The sequence below is a fragment of the Doryrhamphus excisus genome, chromosome 5 (assembly GCF_030265055.1).
Source record: "Doryrhamphus excisus isolate RoL2022-K1 chromosome 5, RoL_Dexc_1.0, whole genome shotgun sequence".
NCBI lineage: Eukaryota > Metazoa > Chordata > Actinopteri > Syngnathiformes > Syngnathidae > Doryrhamphus > Doryrhamphus excisus.
The window spans coordinates 20,822,131-20,844,314 of NC_080470.1; the positions used below are offsets into that span (position 1 = coordinate 20,822,131).

The 22,184-nt window shown below is 46.6% G+C and overlaps 2 protein-coding genes across 2 annotated transcripts; one reads left to right on the forward strand and one right to left on the reverse strand.

The window, feature by feature from the left end:
* Positions 1 to 790: 790 nt before the first annotated feature.
* On the reverse strand, positions 791 to 3,403 carry srek1ip1 (SREK1-interacting protein 1). Its single transcript, XM_058073322.1, has 5 exons — positions 3,275 to 3,403; positions 2,893 to 2,940; positions 2,465 to 2,623; positions 2,292 to 2,364; positions 791 to 1,868 (listed from the first exon to the last, which is right to left on the reverse strand). The coding sequence occupies exons 1-5, from the start codon at positions 3,285 to 3,287 to the stop codon at positions 1,637 to 1,639; spliced, it is 525 nt and encodes a 174-aa protein (XP_057929305.1). The 5' UTR covers positions 3,288 to 3,403; the 3' UTR covers positions 791 to 1,636.
* Positions 3,404 to 12,163: 8,760 nt separating this feature from the next.
* Positions 12,164 to 21,353, forward strand: LOC131129536 (alkaline phosphatase-like). The gene is made up of 11 exons (XM_058073197.1): positions 12,164 to 12,272; positions 12,589 to 12,714; positions 14,162 to 14,277; positions 15,586 to 15,760; positions 16,079 to 16,251; positions 17,098 to 17,232; positions 17,310 to 17,385; positions 18,035 to 18,169; positions 18,676 to 18,867; positions 18,935 to 19,051; positions 20,598 to 21,353. The coding sequence occupies exons 1-11, from the start codon at positions 12,179 to 12,181 to the stop codon at positions 20,858 to 20,860; spliced, it is 1,602 nt and encodes a 533-aa protein (XP_057929180.1). The 5' UTR covers positions 12,164 to 12,178; the 3' UTR covers positions 20,861 to 21,353.
* Positions 21,354 to 22,184: the final 831 nt, after the last annotated feature.

The window sequence follows — 22,184 nt, forward strand, 5'->3', positions numbered from 1 at the left end:
TCGTATGAACGTCGTATGACGGTCGTATAACTCGTACTGTATCGAACAGTAGAACTGCACAAACAAATACAAATCACAATTTCAGTCCCCATGAGGTTTTGGAATGTTTTTCTAGTCACTTCCTGTGCGAAAAGTGCGACTAAAGGAAGCAGGAGACGATTCAACGGACTTGGGAGGACTTTGAGTGAAATCTACATCACGTTAAACGTTGTCAAAAACCTGATGGAAGCGGACAAATATTGAGGATGTCCGCATCTCGACAACACTTGATGCCGATCCAAGTCATCTACAACCGAGCAGAAAAACTCAACATTAGTAGTATTTTTCTGGGTGTCTTGTGTACCTTTACAACAGCAAGGCCAACTGCTAACTGGCAAAAGCTTTACAAGTTCTTCTGAGATGATCCGTCTGACAAACTTTGGCATTTCATGGTGCCGGTGATGAGAAACCGAGGGATCCACGACGTGGGATCCCCAGCCAAGACATCAGCACATGAAGGGCTGGCTCAGCAGCTCTTGAAATGGATTCATAGGTGGGGGGTGTCAATGTCTTCACATGCTCATAAAGCCCAACTTTATGGCTTTGTGTGTATGTGTGTGTGTGTACATACTGGCCTGATGTTACCCACCCACCACCACCACGTTTGCCCTCATCTTCTGCATCTCAGTAGAGAGGATGCCAGCAGGTCTAGGATAAGATGAGGACCACCAGGTGGGGGAAGCCACTCTTTCGGTACTCTCCATGTTAGCATCCTCCTTTGACTGTGTAGAAATATGGACACGTGCATAAATCATGTGGGGATTTTATTTTAGCCATGCCCCATTGCTTCTTTGTCTAAATGAATTTTTGAACAAGCAGGAAGTGGAATGGCTGTCAACATTGGGATAGAATATATTCAATATGATGGCATACAACGCTTATTTTACCATATATATAAAACTGTAACCATCTATGTAGACCATCTATATAGAAGACTGTAACCATCTATATAGGACACAGTGTAATATAAACAGTAAGCGAGTCATTAACAGGTAGTGACTATACATGAAGGGTATTTTGCTGCCATCTGCAGGAATGCTGTTAGAAATGTTCCAAAAGGAAGTGTCATTTATTCCAAAGTTTTATGAATGGATGGACAGATGGAAATGAATATAGAGTACATGTGATGTACACTGGTCGCTTAGGGGTGGGGGTGATGGCATCATTATACTGTTGCCAAAAAAGTGGATGCCAGATTAAAAAAGGTTGTCGGTTTATTGACTATTGAGGTCAGGTACAACAAAACGTTCCTTGGGAGCTTCAGACACTCTGGCCATCAAATATCTATCTATCTATAATATAATATCTCTAATATCAATATACATATGTTGGTCATTGGTCGTGTAGAACACAACACTGACAGCTGACATCAGTTTGGCACCACAGCATGACCTTTCTCCATCCATCCATCCATCTTCTCTACAACTTCTGATGCTTTATCTCCAAGATGTTCTGTACCTCCAAGATGGTCCGCATAGCTTCCATAAAAGTGTGGAAAGCTTCTTCCTCGTTGTACTCCCCACTACCCAGCAAGTGAATAAATGTATTTTGTTCCAATGACCTTTAGGAATTTACGACACCCCCCACACTCCCCTCCCTAGTCACTGTCTGACGGCGTGGAGCTGGAGGAGGCAGAGGAGCTTTGGGCTTTCTTTTTCTGTCTCTTCTTGTGATGCTTCCCATCCTCCCGTTTGCTCTTCTTACTTTTCTTCTTGTGACTTTTCACTTTCTTTTTCTTTCGCCGCTCTTCTTCATCCGACGTGGAAAGGGACCTGCTGCGCTTCTTCTTCCTTCTGGAGGTCTCCTGGTCGCTTGAAGCTGAAGAGGATCTAAGAAGCCAAGAAGCAGTCAGCCATGAATACATGCTAAAGCTATGACGGCAGCTTGCTCTGGTGGGTCGCTGCTAGCACGCACCGCTAAACTAGGCTACGCCGGCTAGCTTATAGCGGCTATTGCTGTATCTAATGTTTGGGGTTGCCTGGGCAGCTTCATTTTTAGGAGGGGCTGGGTCGTGTCTGAGGATGTGCAGCTATGAATGAGCAGCCTTCTGGGATCGTATCGCCCACACTGGTCCTCACCGTTACAGCATTTCATTCACACAATTCCTGCAAGCTTCCGCATCTAACAGGAGACTATTTTGGTGTGGTCAGTTGTGTTAACGTCCATCATCTCCCGTGGATGGAGGTTTAAAAACAAACTCAGTTGTTTTGCTACTGTTTGGAGGTCAGAAGACCTCAGCAACAAACATTTACCTCTTTCTTGATTTTCTGTCTTTGCTTTTCTTCCGCTTGTGCCTTTCTTTTCTACGATCATCAGCAGAAGAGTCTAGAGCGAGGAAAGTACATACAGTCCACCAATACGAGGGCAAGTATTACTATATGTTGAGTACATTTAGAGTGTAATCGTGGTGATATCACGCCCTTACCCCCACGACCATGCCAGCTTCTGGCCAGCTTCTCGTTGCGTTGGACAGGAGGGGCTTCCTCCTCACTCTCCTCGGTGCTGGTGCTACTGACGTCCAGAACTATGTCCTTCTGGGGGTCAACTCTCACAAAGTTTCTGCACTCAAACGTCAAGTGCCCAGCTTAAAAAAAAACAAAACAAATGGAGGGCTGGATGTTAACCAACACACCATGCCGCTGTAAAGGTATCCGTCCATCACAACTAGTACTGATCCCATACTGGACATTCCCCTCTTGGCATCGATGGGATCCTATTAGGATCCATGTGGTCATATGATCCATGTCCGGTTAATCACAACAAACCCCTTAAGATGAACAGGACACAATATAAGGTACCCCGGAACTTTTGGACAATAATAATGGTCATAATAATAATAAAGCGTATACTTACGATACCCGCATTTCTTGCACCCAGCTCGAATGTTGTCCTTATTGGGACCTGGGAAAGTAAAGAATATAATCTAATGTGTTGCACAAAACACAGCAGTGTTTGGTAGGTTCCGGTGTTTAAATACAAAATGGAATGGCCTTTATTGTCATTATACAAGATGTACAACGAGATTGGAGGGCTTCTCCTTTCAGCGCAATAGTTAAGTTTTAAAAAAAGTATACAAAAAGTAAAAGTAAAAAAAGACCAGATAGACACCAAAGTGTCACTTTTATCACGTCAAATGACTTCCGCGTCGAGGCTAGTAAAATCAAGTTGGCTAGTAGCTAACTTCCTACCAAATATATCTACAAGGACTTGAACAGACTTGAGTGTAAATACGTACCTGGAACAGCCATAGTCTAATGGCGGACAAAGCAACGCCAACAATAAGGGCGCTAAACTAGCTACCCTGGTCCCCTCCTCAAAATAGGCTCGTGTAGAAACATTGGCACAATGACTTCCGTTCTTCTTCTACTTCCTTCCTGTTTATTGGCGGTTAGCAAACAGCTTTTAGTGTGCATTACCGCCATCTTTTGAACAGGACTATAAAACGGAATCTAAATCTTCTATAATCTATTTATAAATCCAGTTTTTCCTAAAAAGAAAAATATATGTCTTTATAACACATGTCCTGAGTTGAATTGCAAAATATTATCGAGATTGAATTTGATCGCATGAATGAACGCATCCTCCAATGTACTTCTCTCCTGTCTGCAATCTTTTAAGACATGACTAATACTTTCTGATACATTGCAATTCCATTCCATAATCCTGTTCCATGCCTCCATATAATTCCGAGTGTACTGTTAAGGCCAATGGCTTCCTTCGCCATGTGGACTTTAAACAAACTAATGTGACTTACCATACCAAAATACCAAACATGAACACTAGATGTCGCAACAGAGCCTTTTCATATTCCCCTTCTCCTAAGAGAAAGCTAAGACTAATATGACTCTTTAAACTGCTCTTACAGCTGATGTGCTGGATCTCATTAGAGAGTAAAAGGTGTGCACAATGAAGGTAAAGAGGTTAGAAAGGTGAACGCACTGTTGGAATGAATCTGCACTATGACCTGTTTGGATTATGAATGGAATGGAATGGCCTTTATTGTCATTATACAAGATGTACAACGAGATTGGAGAGCTTCTCCTTTCAGTGCAGTAGTCAAGTTTAAAAAAAAGTATATAAAAGTAGAGTAAAAAAGACAATTTAACAAGCTATATACAAGATATATACAAGATATCCAAAATATACACATAGTATTGCACAGGAGCATATGCAGGAGCAGATATATTAATTTTAGTGCAATGATAAATGGGTCATAGTGCAAATAATGACTGGTGTATACAGATGAGTAAAGTCACATATGAGTGTATTGTATTGGGTTGTTAAATAAATAAATATGATTGAGGTAGTAACAGAGGCAGTGATGGAAATATTGCACATTTGCATTATGCTAATGACCGGGTACGTTGTATGTCTGAGTTCAGGGTGGTGATGGCTCTTGGGAAGAAGCAGTTTCTCAGTCTGCTTGTTTTTGCCTTGATGAAATGAACACAAATGAACAAATGCTCAAATGAACACACACAGCACATAAACACATCATAAAAAGCATGAGCTCATGTCAGGATAACACTAGAATTACACTCTCAGGCGTAGTGAACACACCACGCTCCCATTGTCCATGCATACAGTTGTTTCCAGCGAGAAGAAGGAGTCGTGGTGACGAGAACCAGAAGGGTGTGACTAAGATTGTATCGTGACAAACAGGAAGCCAGGACAGGATGGAAACAGTGAATAATGATTCACTATAACAATAAGAACATTAATGTGCAATTGCAATAAAAAGGATACAACTTCATAGACAGGAGTCAACCACATCGGTTTTGGGATTTGTCTTCAGTGCAGGGTGTCCAAAGTGTAAGCTGGGGGCCGTTGTAGAAATAAAATGACATCAACTAAGAGAAAAAATGGGAAAACTGGAGTAAAAAGGCACAATGTAACAGCAGAAAGCTGCCATCAACGATGCTTCCACGGGGTGCGTGATGTTCCACAGACAGCAGGAAAAGGAACCCCAGGATGAATATGGCAAGAATCAGCCTATTTTTACCCCCAGATGTCTCATTTAGCGCAGCAACTGATCCTACTTTTCAGAAATAATATTTTCCTGGTGCCTGATTGCTCTTCCAGTTAAGCCAGTTGTGGTTTGTAAGGAGGTTCATTGAAGGCAGCCAGGGAGTCACATTGGCAGATGGAAAATGTTGACAGATGTGCCCCCTCCGCCCCAACACACACACACACACACACACACACACCCTTTGCTGGCGTCACGTCCAATTAGTCCAAAGTCATGTTGCTAAAATGCTACTTACTTGGAGAAGTTAGCTGCTGCCAACCACAAGCGCTAACGTGACTTACTGTAAATCCATCATATTTCTCCTTGCACCTTTTCATCAACGCTAAGGCCTCCAGCCAATCCGTATGATGTGTCGCCCCAGATGTCAATCAACCGCCCATTCTTGATCTTTGTGTGTACGCTGACTGGTAATGTGTTCACTTAACTTGACCTTTGAAAGACATACTATTATTCAAACTGAGTTATTGCATCTCATAATGGCCCCTTTTGGGGGTCCCTCAACCCCCAAAAACCTAGATACAGTGCAACCCATTTTCTTCTTGAAGTGACTTCCGCTAGGAACCACTGGTATGCTCGTTGGGCGTCTTTGCAGTAAAATCCGACATGTTTGTCACCCAGACATGAGCTTCCTTGGTCGGGAGACCACTATTTTTGGTAAAATCCCGGGCTTGAACAGGCCACTGGAGGAGGAGGAGAGCAAACTATGACACCACTTCCTGCCGAGACTGTCAAAGTAAAATCCCAAAGAAGCGACCAAAGGCTGCTTTTTGTTGCCGGCTGTAAAAAACTTTTCTTTCCCGTTTTTGGGGTTTTAAGTTATTTATTTATTTCAACGGACGATTTTACCAAAGACCATGATCTTTGGTAAGGGGGGCTGGCGCTCCCGAAGAGATGGGGTGAGAAGCACTGTCATCGCTGTCAGGAGAAAGTCGGAGTTGGCTGCTCCTCCACATTGAGAAGAGCCAGATGAGGTGGCAGGATGCTTCTGGGGAGAAGTTCAGTGGGAGGCCTCGTGGAAGACCAGGACAGATCAGAGAGACTAAATCTCCCAACTGTCCTGGGAATGCCTCAGGATCTGATGAAGGAAGGAACAGGACGAAGTAGCCCCACGCAATCCAACCGCAGATGAGCGGAAGACAAGGGATGGATGAAGTTGTCAGTCAGAAGGAACTGTGTTGTGTTCAGGTACCACGTATGCAAAGTGACAGAAAGGGCAACAATATATGTGAGTCGTTGAATGGAGAACATCATTCCACGTTTGATAGCGTATCACGTCCCAATGTATTGTGCAGACGTGGCTTCCATGTACCACCCAAGTGCATTTAAGACCCACCAACATCTGGAGGTCTGGGCTATGCGGGGGAGACCATATGTTTAGGCCTGGGAGACCCTTCCAGACTAAAGCAGTGGACTATACCAAGTGTCATGGTAGAGCGCTTTAACAAAGGTTGAACTAGCGTATAAACACTCCAACTACCGCCGATGCTGCCTGGAGGGTTGGAGCCGATAATGAAAGCATTGTGGTTTGATTCCATACACCCCCCCCCCCCATTGAAAGCTGGCCCGTATGAATGCAGACAAAAGCCAGACCTTTGCGGCTATTTTATTCCCCGTGAAGGAGGTTTTACAGGCCATTGTCGACCACGGGCGGACTTAAATAGGCAGCTGTTTGCTTTTGCTGCTGTGTTTCCAGGTCACTAAAGGCTGGCTCTCGCTCCAGTACGGTCCCGCATCCCTCCGAGGGAACGTCTGCATGTAGCTGGGCTTTAAGGATAAACCAGATCTCAGGCTGAAACCGGGTGTCAAAGACAGCTCATCTCGGGGCGCGTCTGGTCAGCACCTGTGGAGGATGTTTTTGGACCAAAGCCCGGCAGGTTTCAGCAAGACTCCAACATGTAAATAAACCCACGTCTGAACCTCAAGCGCCAGCGTGTGGAGTCTGCTGACCACCTCCCACAGGCAGGAAGAAGGACGCTGGCTTTGGCGTGCATTCAGGAGGATAAACACCAGTCATGGAGAACAAATTTACACCCGGAAAAATGATTGGACATCTTGACTTATTAACTTTATTTGACTTGGCGGTTGTTTATTTGGATTGAGACTGAAATAAAATCCTTTTTGGAATCTTTGGATCCATCGTGCTCGTGCAGGAGTATTTTCTGGTCCTACACATGAGAAGGTGTATTTTCTCTACTACAATGAATGCCTCGGCCCCCCCAGGCTTCCATGCTTCTTTCCTCCTGGATCATTCTCTAAGTGTGATAGTGTGAGGGGCGGGGGGTATAGGCTGAGCAGGGATCTTCGTGATGCCAGAGGGGTGAAGAAGACTCCATCCTCCTCATGCGACATTTAGCTCATTAATGTTTGCTTGTGTACTCTTGAATGGCTGCCTTTCTTCCCATCCTATGTCCCACGTTGGCTTGATTGACGGACACAAACACGCAGAGAGGAGAATATACTGGGATGTACCAATCGAGTGCTCCCCTCCATCTTTCTGTTGGAGACCCAGAGAAAGACAGCAGATTAGTAGAGGTGGAAGTGTCTTAATGACAGAAGAAAGCATCATCATCGTCAGGTGAGTCAAGCCCAAAAGGAAGCAAAAGAGGAATAAATCCTGGTAGCTGCAGATGTTCCACAGAAAATATAGTCTGGTTGGTGACCGTGGTTCTCTTTGCACCCACACAGGTGAGCCATTCGGAGAAATCCATGTCATTTAGGCTTCCAGGGCGGGAAAAGGGCCAAAGTGAGAAGGTAGTGAGCCAACAGCCGTAAGCAAAACTCCGCTGTGGTCGGCCCAGGCCAGGGAAGGAAGCATCTTCTTCCGACACATTCAGGGACATGGATCTACGGCTTCTCCCATGTTGTCACGACGAGGCAAGCAGATGCTTCACAGACATATGGAATTGCACTTGAATGTCTCATGACTTGCATTCACTTCATTGGGCACGTGTCCCAGTTGATTGAACATTATTATTATTATTATTATTATTATTATTATTCATTCATTCATTTTTTACCGCTTATCCTCATGAGGGTCACGGGGATGCTGGAGCCTATCCCAGCTGTCTTTGGGCGAGAGGCGGGGTACACCCTTGACTGGTCGCCAGCCAATCACAGGGCACATATAGACAAACAACCATTCACACTCACATTCATACCTATGGACAATTTGTAGTCGCCAATTAACCTAGCATGTTTTTGGAATGTGGGAGGAACCCGGAGAAAACCCACGCATGCACGGGGAGAACATGCAAACTCCACACAGAGATGGCTGAGGGTGGAATTGAACCCTGGTCTCCTAGCTGTGAGGTCTGCGCGCTAACCACTAGACCGCCGTGCCGCCCCATTATTATCATTATTATTGTTATTATTATTATTATTTACACTTTTATACTAGTACATATTCAACCTTTCACTTGTCACATGATGCGTTCAAAGTGTTTCTACTGGACATGATAAATGATGGTTGCAAACATCATCAACAGGCGACGTAGCGGGCTTCCATTTCCTGTTTCAATGTAGCGGCAAGCTAATAGCATGCTAACAAAGACGTTTTGAGATAATAGTTGGACTCACGCAACAACACGACGAGACATGTGCCGTAATGGACGCTAACCAAGGCAAAGTTGTGGAGTATATTTTCAACGCTAACCGAAAACATGCTAACCAAGGTTCCACAGCCATCATCTGCTACCAAGTGTGACCATGTGAAGGTTCTCCTACTGCCTGATCCAGGTCAAGCCCTTCAAATCCTCCCGGGAGATGATTACTACCTAATGAGTCCCATCATCTTGTGACCTTCACTGCTTGGTACGAGCATGGAGCAACATTTTATATCGTTGAATAGTCACATCTTTGTACTTCATCCTGACCAGTACTGCATTCTTCTCAGCCGTGCTGCAATAAACCATGCAATGACCACGCCCTGGCCAACCCCAGATGGCGGTGTTGGTGTGCAACATGATCTTGATTCTGTCCGGCCTGTGACACCTCCTCATGGATTTAGAAGATATGATGGATGGCAGCAGGTACATGAGCACGTTGTTAGCAAACATGAGATGCAATAGCATTCATTCACAGACCCCAGGAGCTACACATAAGCACACGCACATGCACACAAAAGCACATGCACACATGCACACATGCACACATACACACACACACACACACACACACACACACACACAGCTGAGTGACTAAGAACGTTATGAAGTGTTATCCTTTCATCAGGGATGTGATATTTCTCAAAGGGGCATGCGATTCTTCCACACCACACTCATCCAAGCATGCTCTTATGGCCTTCTGGTGCAGCCAGGCTGGAAAAAAAAGAGTCTTTCCTGAGCTTTTACCACAAATTTGGAAGCCAAGAAGCGTTCCAGGACGGCTGTGCTCATGTTGGAGAATGAAAGGGGGCGGAGCCTAATGGCGGTTTGATGACATGATGGAGGCATCGAGGTGGAAGTGGAGACATATGGTGTATTGCTGGTTCTCGTGCCTGCACCAGTCCAAGTGGAAGAGGACAAAGCCGGGATGGAAGTAGTTCCAGACGTGATGCCGCAACTCCAGCTGGCTTTCACGCCGTGCATCCGGTGTTCCAAATCCAAGGCATTGAGTAGCCAATGTAGTATTGTACACCACCCGCTAGGTGTCAGTACTCTTACTGTAATGTTGGCTGAGACACACAAGCACCAGACTTAATCAGCTTGCTTATTTCACAGCAGTAATCCTCACAATATGGACTGTAGCTTGACTGTGGTGGCCAAGCTAAAACTCAGCTGTCAATCCCCAGTGTCACTTCCTGTCCTGCACACACCCGGAAAACCTTTACTGCAACATAAATGGCTTCTTTTTACTATAGGGCTGTTATTTTATGTCTAGAGGGCTCTAAGCATACTCTAAGCAAAAGTAAAGTATTTCAACCTTAGTAACATGTTGAAACAGTCAGCGTCATGGCCTATGTGGTCCTATGTTCCCATGTTTCTTTGTTCCTATGTTCCTTTGTTCCTATGTTTCTTTGTTTCTATGTTCCTTTGTTCCTATGTTACCATGTTCCCATGTTCCCATGTTCCCATGTTCCCATGTTCCCATGTTCCCATGTTCCCATGTTCCCATGTTCCCATGTTCCCATGTTCCTTTGTTCCTATGTTCCTTTGTTCCTATGTTCCTATGTTCCTTTGTTCCTTTTTTCCCATGTTCCTATGTTCCTTTGTTCCTATGTTCCTTTGTTCCTATATTCCTATGTTCCTATATTCCTATGTTCCTATGTTCCTTTGTTCCTTTGTTCCTGTGTTCTTGTGTTCCTGTTTGTTCCTATGTTCCGATGTTCCTATATCCCTATGTTCCTTGGTTCCTTTGTTCCTTGGTTCCTTTGTTCCTATGTTCCTTTGTTACTATGTTTTTTGTTCCTATGTTCCTATGTTCCTATGTTCCTATGTTCCTATGTTCCTATGTTCCTAAGTTCCTATGTTCCTATGTTCCTATATTCCTATGTTCCTATGTTCCTATGTTCCTATGTTCCTATGTTCCTATGTTCCTATGTTCCTATGTTCCTATGTTCCTATGTTCCTTTATTCTTATGTTCCTATGTTCCTATGTTCCGTTGTTCCTTTTTCCCCATGTTCCTACGTTCCTATGTTCCTTTGTTCCTATGTTCCTTTGTTCCTATGTTCCTTTTTTCTTTTTTTCCCATGTTCCTATGTTCCCATGTTGCTTTGTTCCTATGTTCCTATGTTCCTATGTTCCTATGTTCCTATGTTCATATGTTCATATGTTCATATGTTCATATGTTCATATGTTCATATGTTCATATGTTCCTATGTTCCTATGTGCCCATGTTCCTATGTTCTTATGAGTGCACGAAATGTCTTCTCTTTTTGGTTCTTGGCCAGTCTATGGACACGCTATAATATCCTAATAATTCACGGGAGTGCACATGGCATCAGGAAACGGCAAGACCCGAGGACCGCCTGTACTTCCATTGACCAATACCGTCAGCTGGTGGCTCTGATACATCTGACCCCTCCGGTCTGCCCAATGAGAGTCCAGCACGCTAGGCATCGGGTGGGAAGCGAAGAGCGGTGTCAGGGAACAAGGTACAGGAATTGTCATGATATTCCGAATAATCATCTTGAACATAAAAAGCCAACGTTTGCATCTTGGAGGGGAACCATGAAATGTTTGTGTGGTGAAGGGTTCTAGAAGGTATGCCCTTCGTTGAGCTAGCTACAAGCCTTGGCAGCTGCGCTAATAACTACCTGTACGCACACACCTTGGCCTTGATGTTCCACAGGAAAAACAGCCAACAGCTAATTCTCCCTTGCTAGCACGGTTTGCCTCCTCAGAGGAAGCCGCCTTGCCAAGGGTGCAATTCCCAAGCTAAGGGCAATCGGCCTCTGCTGGCCCAAAGGTAGCGCTACGGCACACTGAGCGAGCAGTGAAGGAGTGTAAGGAGGTCCACGTCTCCTCATCTCACATGTTAGCACTTGAAAAAAGCCTTTCCATCCTGCAGGCGCTGTCTGTTAACTCACCACAGAAAAATGCTAAACACGGAGGAAAAAAGAGCCGAGGTGATTTGGGTGGGAGGGAAAATTGGTGTCTTTTAAATGCAAAGTGGCGCACGGAAGGTGGAGATGGAAGTGGCGGCGTTCCCTCATAGAAAGGAGCACGTCAAGAACAGCTGGACTCTTTTCTGCAAATGGAAAGACCAATATGGTTTGTCTTTGGTAGGACCGTTTTCCCTCCTTCTGCACGCTGCTATTAGACACTCCCCACATCAGTGGCCCTTTCAACCTTCCATCGTTCCTACTTGAGTGGGGGTGGAAGGGAGGAGAACATGAAAGCAGCCATTTAAAACAATAAAAAGAGGGCTGAGATGCTACAACGCTCCTGTGTGGTCTCCGGCTCCCTCTCTCTCTCTCTCTCTCTCTGGTTCCTCCCTCGCTCATATTCCCTCCAAGCCTATGAGCAGCGAGGGCCTTCCTTTCCTGACTACACCCAGCGTGGCTTTAAAAAGGCAGGTCTCGCTCTCCCCGCGCTTCTACCTTTCTTCTGAAAAGTAGCGTGCCAGCCTCTTCCCAGCCTCTCCGGTGTCCAGGTCACATCACACCAGGGATGCAGACGCCACGACCCTGGGCCCCCAGCCTCCCGCTTGTCCTGCTCGGAAGCCTGCTGCTGGCCGCAGACCGGACTGCCGTGCGGAGCCAAGGTGAGGAGTCAACAAGACTATTTGTAGCGCTCAGCATGTGTGTGGATGCAGGTGAACTCCACTCGCCAGTGTGTGTGATGACTCACAGCAGGGTGAGCAAACTCAGGTGTGTGGGTGGGGAGTGGGGGCTCAGCTGGGGGGTCAGCAGTCCTGCAGATAGAAGAAGCGGAGCCTCTTTTTCTAGACGCTTATTGCGTCTTTATGGATAAAACGTTAGAGTTTGATTGTTCATGTGGCTTGGGAGTTCCAGGTGGATGTACTGTGACATGCACGTGCACATGCACGTGCACTCATCACACTTGCTTCCTCTTTGCAGTCCAATACGAGCATGAAAGAGAAGCATCCTACTGGGACGTGCAGGCCAAGGCAACATTGGATGCTGCATTGAGACTCCGCCCTCGGGAGCACCAGGCCAAGAACATCATCCTGTTCCTCGGAGATGGTATAGTCATTTTCTTCTTCTTTCATGGAATCCACGCAAGCAAACTGCACACAGCTGGAGGTGTGGCTAGCGGAGAGGACTGAGTGGATGTGATGGAATAAGAGCGCCGTGCTCAGCCTGGGTCTGACACTTGGATCCACAATGCCGATTACCAGGATTCCTTCCTGGAACTCCTGGCTCTGCATGGGTGACGTGGATGGAAAAAGGTCATGTGAAGTCATAACTGCCATCCAAATCGGAAGTCCCGCAGAGGTTTCCTGGGTGGACAAATACTGGACTTCCCTTAACTTAACTGAAACGGAGCAACCCTCAATAAATAGACCAGCACCCTGCAACCCTGAAATGGATGGAAATGGATGGCTGGATGAGTACATACCTGTACTATGACATACATGTACCACTACGTACATGTACTATTACACACGTATGTGCCGGTCGAGTGCTGTTCAGAGAAAGTTTTCATCACTTTCTAAGGACAGGAAGTGAAAACGGCAAGTCCTGGGAAAACAGGAATCTGTGACAGTGACTCTTATGAGCCGAGGTTGGGAGGGGAAGGAAGGGCGAGCTGTGACGGTGGTCCTGGATGGTGAAAGTCCAAACGCTCGTATGTTTGTATATTTGTATATTTGTAACATTCCACTGGCCTCTTTCAGCCATGCGACTGCAGACGTTAGCATTGAGCCTGCCGCCAGAGTTGGAATGATGGTGTAGTCACGGCTTGGAAGTGGAGATGTTTCATACCAGATCCAGCCTCTTCTGGGGGGTCGTGGGTGGCTATGCTGGTCCGGCTTCACTTAGAACGTTGAAGATCTCCTCAAATGAGTCAGATGCCAATGAGCTACCGTGTCCATCCACCCGCTTTCGACGGGGGTATGCGGGAGTCTATCCCAGCCGACTTCCAATGGCGGTGAGCTATGAAGTGTTGTGGGTTAGCGGTACGCTCTGAGAGATGAGATATCGTTCCAATGCTTGCCAAGTGCGGCTCCGTCTGGGTTTCATTAAAAAGCACATCCACATCTGTGTGCACGTCCATTTGTCGGTCATGGCATTGAATTTGTTTACTTTTTACCTCAATTTGACAGTTCAATTTGAGTTCTTCAAAGAAAATGTTGGGTTTGGATTTCATAAGCTGAAGAGACCTTGGGAAACGTTCATCTGTCAGCGAGGTCCAGAGCATCTAAGAGAAGAAAATGAACTGAAAACCATGGTGGAAGTCCTCCTACCTTCCACCTCCAAGCATCCATTTTCCGTTCTGCCTGTCCTCATGAGTCACGGATGACCGCAGTCCATCCCGATGCAGGGGACGCCCTGCACTGGTGGCCAGTCAGTCACGGGGCACACGTACTGGTGATGGCCTTCAACACGTGCTGTTGAACAGTAATGGAAGAGTGACGCGGAAGCACGGCTCCAGAAGCAACTCAGCAAACTGTCAATCTCTGTCAAACAGGTATGGGCGTGTCCACTGTGTCGGCTGCTCGAATTCTGGAAGGTCAGATGGAGGGCAACTCGGGGGAGGAGACAGTTCTGGCGATGGACACCTTTCCATATGTGGCACTATCCAAGGTATTCCATCACTCATTATATGTGAGGTAACTTAAGCAACAGCATCTAGGAATACAAAGCAAGAACTCCTTGCTAGCAACTTTTCACTGGCCTCACCTACCATGAGCCTCACCTGCCGGTAGCCTCACCCCCCACTAGCCTCACCTACCACTAACCTCACCTGCCACTAGCCTCACCTGCCACTAGCCTCACCTGCCACGAGCCTCACCTGCTGGTAGCCTCACCTACCACTAGCCTCACCTACCACTAACCTCACCTGCCACTAGCCTCACCTGCCACTAGCCTCACCTACCACGAGCCTCACCTGCTGGTAGCCTCACCTACCACTAGCCTCACCTACCACTAACCTCACCTGCCACTAGCCGCACCTGCCATTAGCTTCACCTGCCACTAGCCTCACCTGCCACTAGCCTCACCTGCCATTAGCCTCACCTGCCATTAACCTCACCTGCCACTAGCCTCACCTACCACTAGCCTCACCTACCACTAGCCTCACCTACCACTAGCCTCACCTACCACTAGCCTCACCTGCCACTCGCCTCACCTGCCACTAGCCTCATCCCCCACTAGCCTCACCCGCCGCACCTGCCATTAGCCTCACCTGCCAGTAGCCTCACCCGCCACTCGCCTCACCCCCCACTAGCCTCACCCACCACTAACCTCACCTACCACTAGCCTCACCTGCCACTAGCCTCACCCCCCACTAGCCTCACCCGCACCCGCCTCACCTGCCACTCGCCTCACCTGCCACTAGCCTCACTTGCCACGAGCCTCACCCACCACTAACGTCACCTGCCACTAGACTCACCTGCCATTAGCCTCACCTGCCATTAGCCTCACCTGCCAGTAACCTCACCAGCCACTATCAACTGTTCTGTGGGCACAGCTCCCAAGGTTGCCCCACTAAGTGACTCCTATGTTTCCCATGTATCATCTGGCCTGAAGACTTGGCCCTCCGAGGTCTGGCTGAAGAGGAATGGAGGTCAAGTCAACAATTAAAGTTGAAAAGCTGACATTGTGGTCAAATAAGAGAAAGCAGAGTTGCATCCAAAGTCATGTGTCTTTCATTATGATAATCATAGACAGAAACTACTCAAGATGGATGATATAAGAATATTCTGGCATGGTTGATCTTTTGAAAGAAGATTATATGCTTGTCATGTTCCTCTACTTTTGGCTTGTCCACAGCAGATCACATGTTTTCCCGTTCTTTGCATCTTCCTGGGACCTGCATGTCCTCTTCAGCCAACATGTGCTGTCTTTGTTGACCCATGTATTGCCTGGAACAACATGTCTTTGTCTCTGCAGACCTACAGTGTAGACAAGCAGGTAGCAGACAGCGCTAGCACGGCTACAGCCTACCACTGCGGCATCAAAGCCAACGCCAAAACCATCGGCCTGAGCGCCAGCGCCGTGGCCTACGAGTGTAACACCACGTTTGGAAATGAGGTCTATTCCGTCTTGCGACGCGCAAAGGCCAAAGGTGAATAAATGCATGTGCTGTGGAATGGAAAGTTGAAGCAGGTCATGTGATATGTTCTTATCTGGATCAAAAAATGAATACAGCTATCATCTGATTAGCACGGTGCCGGACTATAGTTCAATGTCCAGAGGACATGATCATTTCAATGTGGCTACCGTGTTTATCTTTCCAAAGCAGTCATTGTTTGAAGGCGATTATAAATGACAATATTCATTTAGAAGAGAAATGTGGATTTATTGCGTGGATCCTACCTCCAATTTCTAATGTAATCGTCCTTATTTCGAAACAAAAAAAGTCCAATATCTCTTCACTATCCAGGTAAATCGGTCGGCATTGTGACCACCACTCGGGTCCAGCACGCCTCACCAGCCGCTGCCTACGCCCACTCGGTTAGCCGCAGCTGGTACAGCGACGCTGATCTTCCCAGCAGCGCCCGCCATCAGGGGTGCGTGGACATCGCTACCCAGCTCGTCACCAACGTTGACATCGACGTACGTGACTTCGATTTTTGGTGCCATTTTTCATGTGACGGCTCCTTGCCTTGAATTGTTAGATTCCGTTTCAAATCAATGTCAATGACGAATGGGTGGAACTTATTGTTGACCAAACTTCCTGTTATCCTGACCGGATGGGATGCCACAACGTTTCTCATCTTTTGTATCAAATTGAGGGCAATCACAACGTTGTTGGCCCAGAGATGGGTTATTTAGGGAACATTTAGGTTATTTAGGGAACATTTAGGTTATTTAGGGAACAGACTTGACTGGTAACATTTTGATGAAAAACATTTCATACAAAAATCTTCTGACTTGCATGAGTTGAACAAATACTGTAACTTCTATAATATGGAGCTTGACTGACAAGTCTGCCGTATCAGCTGATCCAGAGCCATCCCACAACAGCTGGTTACCCAATTTCCCCCCTCCAGGCATCCAATTGGCTCAGCTGATGCCTCGTCTGCCTAACGTCATCCAGGGAGCTCCGGCAGTGGCAGCCTGCCGACTCCTTTCTTCAAATCACAAGCCATTTTCTTGGTCATGGTTTGTTTGATCGTAAAGCGCCAAATATGAAACATATTCTTTCGAGTGCAGGAGAAATATGAGCTTTCTTTTTTCCAGTCGAGGCAAGTCTAATCCTGCCTGGCCAAAGATGTCATCCAACCGGCATGAGCGTATTTCACACAGAGGTTGCGTAATAGACCGGAGCACCTTGTTGCTTTATGGAGATCATGCATCAGCAAGAGAAAACCAGCACGCCACCAACATCCCAAAAAATCCCAATTTCTTTTGGGAACCGTTTCAGGTACAGTGTATCATGACTCCTCATGTCCATTGAAGGTGATCCTGGGAGGAGGGAGGATGTACATGACCCCAAAGGGCACTTCGGACCCTGAGTACCCAACCTCCAACTCTCGCCGGGGTGACCGCAAAGACCGGAGGAACCTTATAGACGTCTGGTTAAAGGCTAAACCGGTAGGCTCGCTGAAAGAAGCACTTTTGATGACTCCCGGAGATATCTGTCACACTTTGTCACCTGATGTGTCTTTCAGAACAAGAATTCCCGCTACGTTTGGCACAGGAAGGACTTTGACGAGATAAACGTTGAAACTACCGACCGACTCATGGGTGGGTAACTCGGCAGTTGAACATGCAAGCAAGCAAACATAAGCCAATACTGGAATATGTACAGTCATTGATTGGCAGGACTCACACGCTGGTCATCACGCTGCTGGGAGACAATTCCGTCTTATCTGTGTTGTCAAACATTTCCAAGGGCTGAGAAAGGAGAGGTCAACTTTATAGCAATGTGAAGTCATCATAAATTCTCCTGACAGTGTTGATAAGAGTCCAAGGGCACGTTTCTGGCGCCGTAGAGATCAGCGTGTTGTTCTTCTTGACACCATTTGGGCGCTGAGAAGTCAATGATTTACATAATCTTTGTTGGGTGTCTGTAACGTCTCGCCAAGGTTGACAGGCACGTGTTTAGCGCTGAGTTCGATCACCGATTCTTGTAAATCAGGTTAGGACTCATCACTGCAGGTCGTCCGTGGTGATTTTCAGCTGAACTATTTCCACCAAATACTTTCTACACAGGAAGTGAAGTACCACGCACCATCTCTGCTTGTGAGCTCCAACCAGGCTACCATCACGTGCTAGCATTTAGCTTATTGACGTCATTTTCCTTAACCTTGCTAACGTTTCTTCTTTCCTAATCCTAATCTGATTCTTGTGGTGATTTTGACAGCACGTGAAATTCTTGTTCTTGTGGTTTCAGGTCTGTTTGAGCCGAAGGATATGAGATTTGAGGTTTTTCGAAATGTTACCAGAGACCCGTCCATTGTGGAGATGACCGAGAAAGCCATTCAAATCCTCAGCAAGAATCCAAATGGATACTTCCTGTTTGTGGAAGATGAGTACATGAACATAACATTTGGGACTGATGTCCCGTGTAGAAGCAGGGCCCTGCCATCCGTGGCATCCGTGGCATCCGTGCCATCCGTGGTTGCCATGGGGCATAGAGCGCCGAGTCAGCCCGAGTCAAATCAGCGTTGCCATGGCAATTGACAGCATACAGTAGAATATGAGGATGAAATTCACATACTCGGCTGCTGGTGTAATGCTACAGCTGCTACCAAAAGTATTCAAGCACATTCAACTATGGAAAAGTCGTCATTTTGGAATATATTTTATATTTTTGGAATATAAAATTCAGCTTCAGGCCTTAGACCAGGACCTAGTCCCTCTATAGAAGTAAAATTGTATGAGCACCTTATACTTTATCGTTATCCAGCTTTGTAGGAACCAGGATCAGCTTTATTGGCTTTTATTTTGACATCCACAGCATGGCTGACAATGATCAAGCTAGTTGCTAACAAAGCACGGACTAATTGAACATCACCTCTTGTTTGTGATTACGAGGGAGGATCGATCACGGCCACCATGACGGCATCGCCAAACTCGCCCTGACAGAGGCCGTCATGTTGGACCGCGCCATCGAGCGCGCCTCGCAGCTCACCCAGGAATCAGATACGTTGACTGTCGTCACGGCCGACCACTCTCACGTCTTCACCTTTGGAGGCAACACCCCTCGAGGAAATCCCATCTTCGGTAGGAGCGTCCATACGCCGTGTGACCGTGCTTGTCCTCTCATTGGCCACCGCGTTTCTCTCGGCAGGTCTCGCCCCCAAAAAAGCAGATGACCAAATGCCTTTCACCAGCATCCTGTACGCCAACGGCCCTGGCTACGTGCACGTGAACGGGACCAGGGGGAACATCACCATGGTGGATTACTGTAAGCTAATCACGTGACGCCATGTTGAAATGTAACCTTCACTGGCCTGCTCTGCCTCGTCGTGTTCTCCCTTAGCCATCTTCACACGCCTGACCTGTTTCTTCCATACCTTGTTTTGCACCATCAGCATCGGGCATGGCATGACTGTATACTGAATGGGGCATCAGTTCCTCAGTCACTACTCTAAATGTATGGGCCTTGGACACCAGTTCCTGAGTTACTACTCTAAATGTATGGGCCTTGGTCATCAGTTCCTCAGTAACTACTCTAAATGCACGGGCCTTGGTCATCAGTTCCTCAGTAACTACTCTAAATGTATGCTCCTTAGTCATCAGTTCCTCAGTAACTACTCTAAATGTATGCTCCTTAGTCATCAGTTCCTTGTGCGTTCCTCAGTAACTACTCTAAATGTATGCTCCTTAGTCATCAGTTCCTTGTGCGTTCCTCAGTAACTACTCTAAATGTATGCTCTTTAGTCATCAGTTCCTCAGTAACTACTCTAAATGTATGGGCCTTGGTCATCAGTTCCTTAGTAACTACTCTAAATGTATGGGCCTTGGTCATCAGTTCCTTAGTAACTACTCTAGATGTATGGGCCTTGCTCAACAGTTCCTCAGTAACTACTCTAAATGCACGGGCCTTGGTCATCAGTTCCTCAGTAACTACTCTAAATGTATGGGCCTTGGTCATCAGTTCCTTAGTAACTACTCTAAATGTATGGGCCTTGGTCATCAGTTCCTTAGTAACTACTCTAGATGTATGGGCCTTGGTCAACAGTTCCTCAGTAACTACTCTAAATGCACGGGCCTTGGTCATCAGTTCCTCAGTAACTACTCTAAATGTATGCTCCTTAGTCATCAGTTCCTTGTGCGTTCCTCAGTAACTACTCTAAATGTATGCTCTTTAGTCATCAGTTCCTTAGTAACTACTCTAGATGTATGGGCCTTGGTCAACAGTTCCTCAGTAACTACTCTAAATGCACGGGCCTTGGTCATCAGTTCCTCAGTAACTACTCTAAATGTATGCTCCTTAGTCATCAGTTCCTCAGTAACTACTCTAAATGTATGCTCCTTAGTCATCAGTTCCTCAGTAACTACTCTAAATGTATGGACCTTGGACATCAGTTCCTCAGTAACTACTCTAAATGTATGCTCCTTAGTCATCAGTTCCTCATGATTTCCTCGGTAACTACTCTAAATGCATGAGTGTTTCAGTAAGTACTGTATGTTTGTGTGCGTCAGTGTAAAGTAAGAGCCCTTCATGTGTATACGTAGATCAGAGTTCTCCTGTGTTGTTTAGACTCCACTGGGACACATTTCTCTGCTGTAAGTGTGATGGAGGAAGAATGTATGAATTGGTGGCCCAAAGGCCCCGTGTTTAATGCCCTGTAGATAAGGACCGGAGCTGGAATGCTGGAAATAATGACCCAAGTCTTTTAATTACGGTAGAAGGAATCCAAGCGAGGAGGTGACTCAAGGCTCCAGGAGGATTTATGTGTTTCTTCATGCTCTTTGGGCTTTCTGAGGTCTTCCCTTCTTATGTGCAGATGATGAAGAGTACATGCAGCAGGCCGCCGTCCCGCTTGACGCCGAGACACACGGTGGCGAAGATGTCGCCATTTACGCCAAAGGCCCCATGGCTCATCTCTTTCACGGGGTGAAGGAGCAAAACTACGTGGCGCACGTCATGGCTTACGCAGCCTGCTTGGAACCCTACACAGACTGCCCCCCCCAAGCGTCCGCCGGACGCGTGTGCACGTCCTCCAAGCTCCTCTTTGGACTAATGGGCCTCATCTGGATGTCCAGATGACACCCGAGCACCCACATGCGCCGTAGCCATGTTATGCAATCCCCACCGCTACGCCGCACGGACTTGCACCCGCCAGCACACGTCAGGCGTGTGGAGCCAGACCGACCAATGGCAGCAAACATCCTGACATCTCGTTTTGAAATGCAGGCAGCTGCCTTGTGCAAATACGCAAACAGGAACAACAAACATTATTTCCTGTCACTTCCATTCATCTTTTATTTCTACAAAACTACAAACATGCACAAAGTAGTTTGCTACTAGTAGTATTATAATAATAATAATTAGTATTATTATTTACACATGGATCTGAGGCTCACACACCCAGAATAAGTTGAAGGCTGCCAGGAGGCCCTTGAAGAGAATGTTGTCTTTGATGGCTTTATTCACGTCGTATCTGGACCTGGTTGACGTGACACCTTCCTGTTTGGTTGGCCAGCTTCCTGTCACTACTCTCGTTCACTCCCACGAATGTATTTCCTATGCAAGACGCATTTTCAAACACTGTTTTGTAATATAAGTATTAAGAATATTCTTGGTGTTCATGGTTTTTCATACTTTTAGTGATCTTGCTGTATACACACAAATACAAGAAGTTCTGTCCAACATCCATTCTGTCCATCTTCACAACATCCAGCAACTTCCATCACTTCAGTTCTTACGTCAATGATGCTTACATCGATGGCTAGAGCATTGATGTAAGCCAACAGTTCAACTTCTATGAGCTATTTCTGTTGCCATGGGGATATTGTCCAAACAAAGGGACACTCACATGCTAATGCTAATACTAATGCTAATGCTAATGCTAATGCTAATGCTAATGTTCTATTCTTATGTCATCATGAATACTCGCTGAAGACTGTGGAAAACATCACATGGTCAACAGTCTGGGGTGGGGGTGTTAGTTCCTCTATCATTCTATGACCCATCTAAAGGGGGGCGGGGCTCACATGGACATAAAGACATCATTTAACCAGTCGCCTTTGACAACCTGGTGAATCTCCAACACCAAGCACACCAACCATCTCCTGGGTTCCTGTCAGAAGCCCTCCAGATCCCTGCACCCCTGGCTCGATTCCATTCCCTTGTGGCAGCACCCTGTTGGACAATCCTGTCAGAGCCCTGACGTGGACTAGGCCCAATGCCCCGTCATCTCTGATGGAAACCCGTAAAGGCCTTCCCAGAGGACCAGAGCCCACCAGATTGCATCAACGCTCTTTGAGAGTCCAGTTGTTCCTGCGTGTTTTTGGCGCTCTCGTTGACCTCCTGCTTTTGGTGCAAGTACTTGATGAGTTTCAGTACTAAGGCGTCCGCATTCTTGAGTTCA

Excerpts from the sequence above, each read along its gene's own strand:
- srek1ip1 (XM_058073322.1), bottom strand. Across the intron at positions 2,624-2,892 it reads GTGCAAGAAATGCGGGTATC|CTGGGCACTTGACGTTTGAG; the intron begins GTAAGTATACGC and ends TTTTTTTTTAAG. Across the intron at positions 2,365-2,464 it reads AAGCTGGCATGGTCGTGGGG|ACTCTTCTGCTGATGATCGT; the intron begins GTAAGGGCGTGA and ends TCCTCGCTCTAG.
- LOC131129536 (XM_058073197.1), top strand. The coding sequence starts at position 12,179 with ATGCAGACGCCACGACCCTGGGCCCCCAGCCTCCCGCTTGTCCTGCTC. Across the intron at positions 14,278-15,585 it reads CATATGTGGCACTATCCAAG|ACCTACAGTGTAGACAAGCA; the intron begins GTATTCCATCAC and ends TTGTCTCTGCAG. Across the intron at positions 17,233-17,309 it reads TCTGGTTAAAGGCTAAACCG|AACAAGAATTCCCGCTACGT; the intron begins GTAGGCTCGCTG and ends TGTGTCTTTCAG.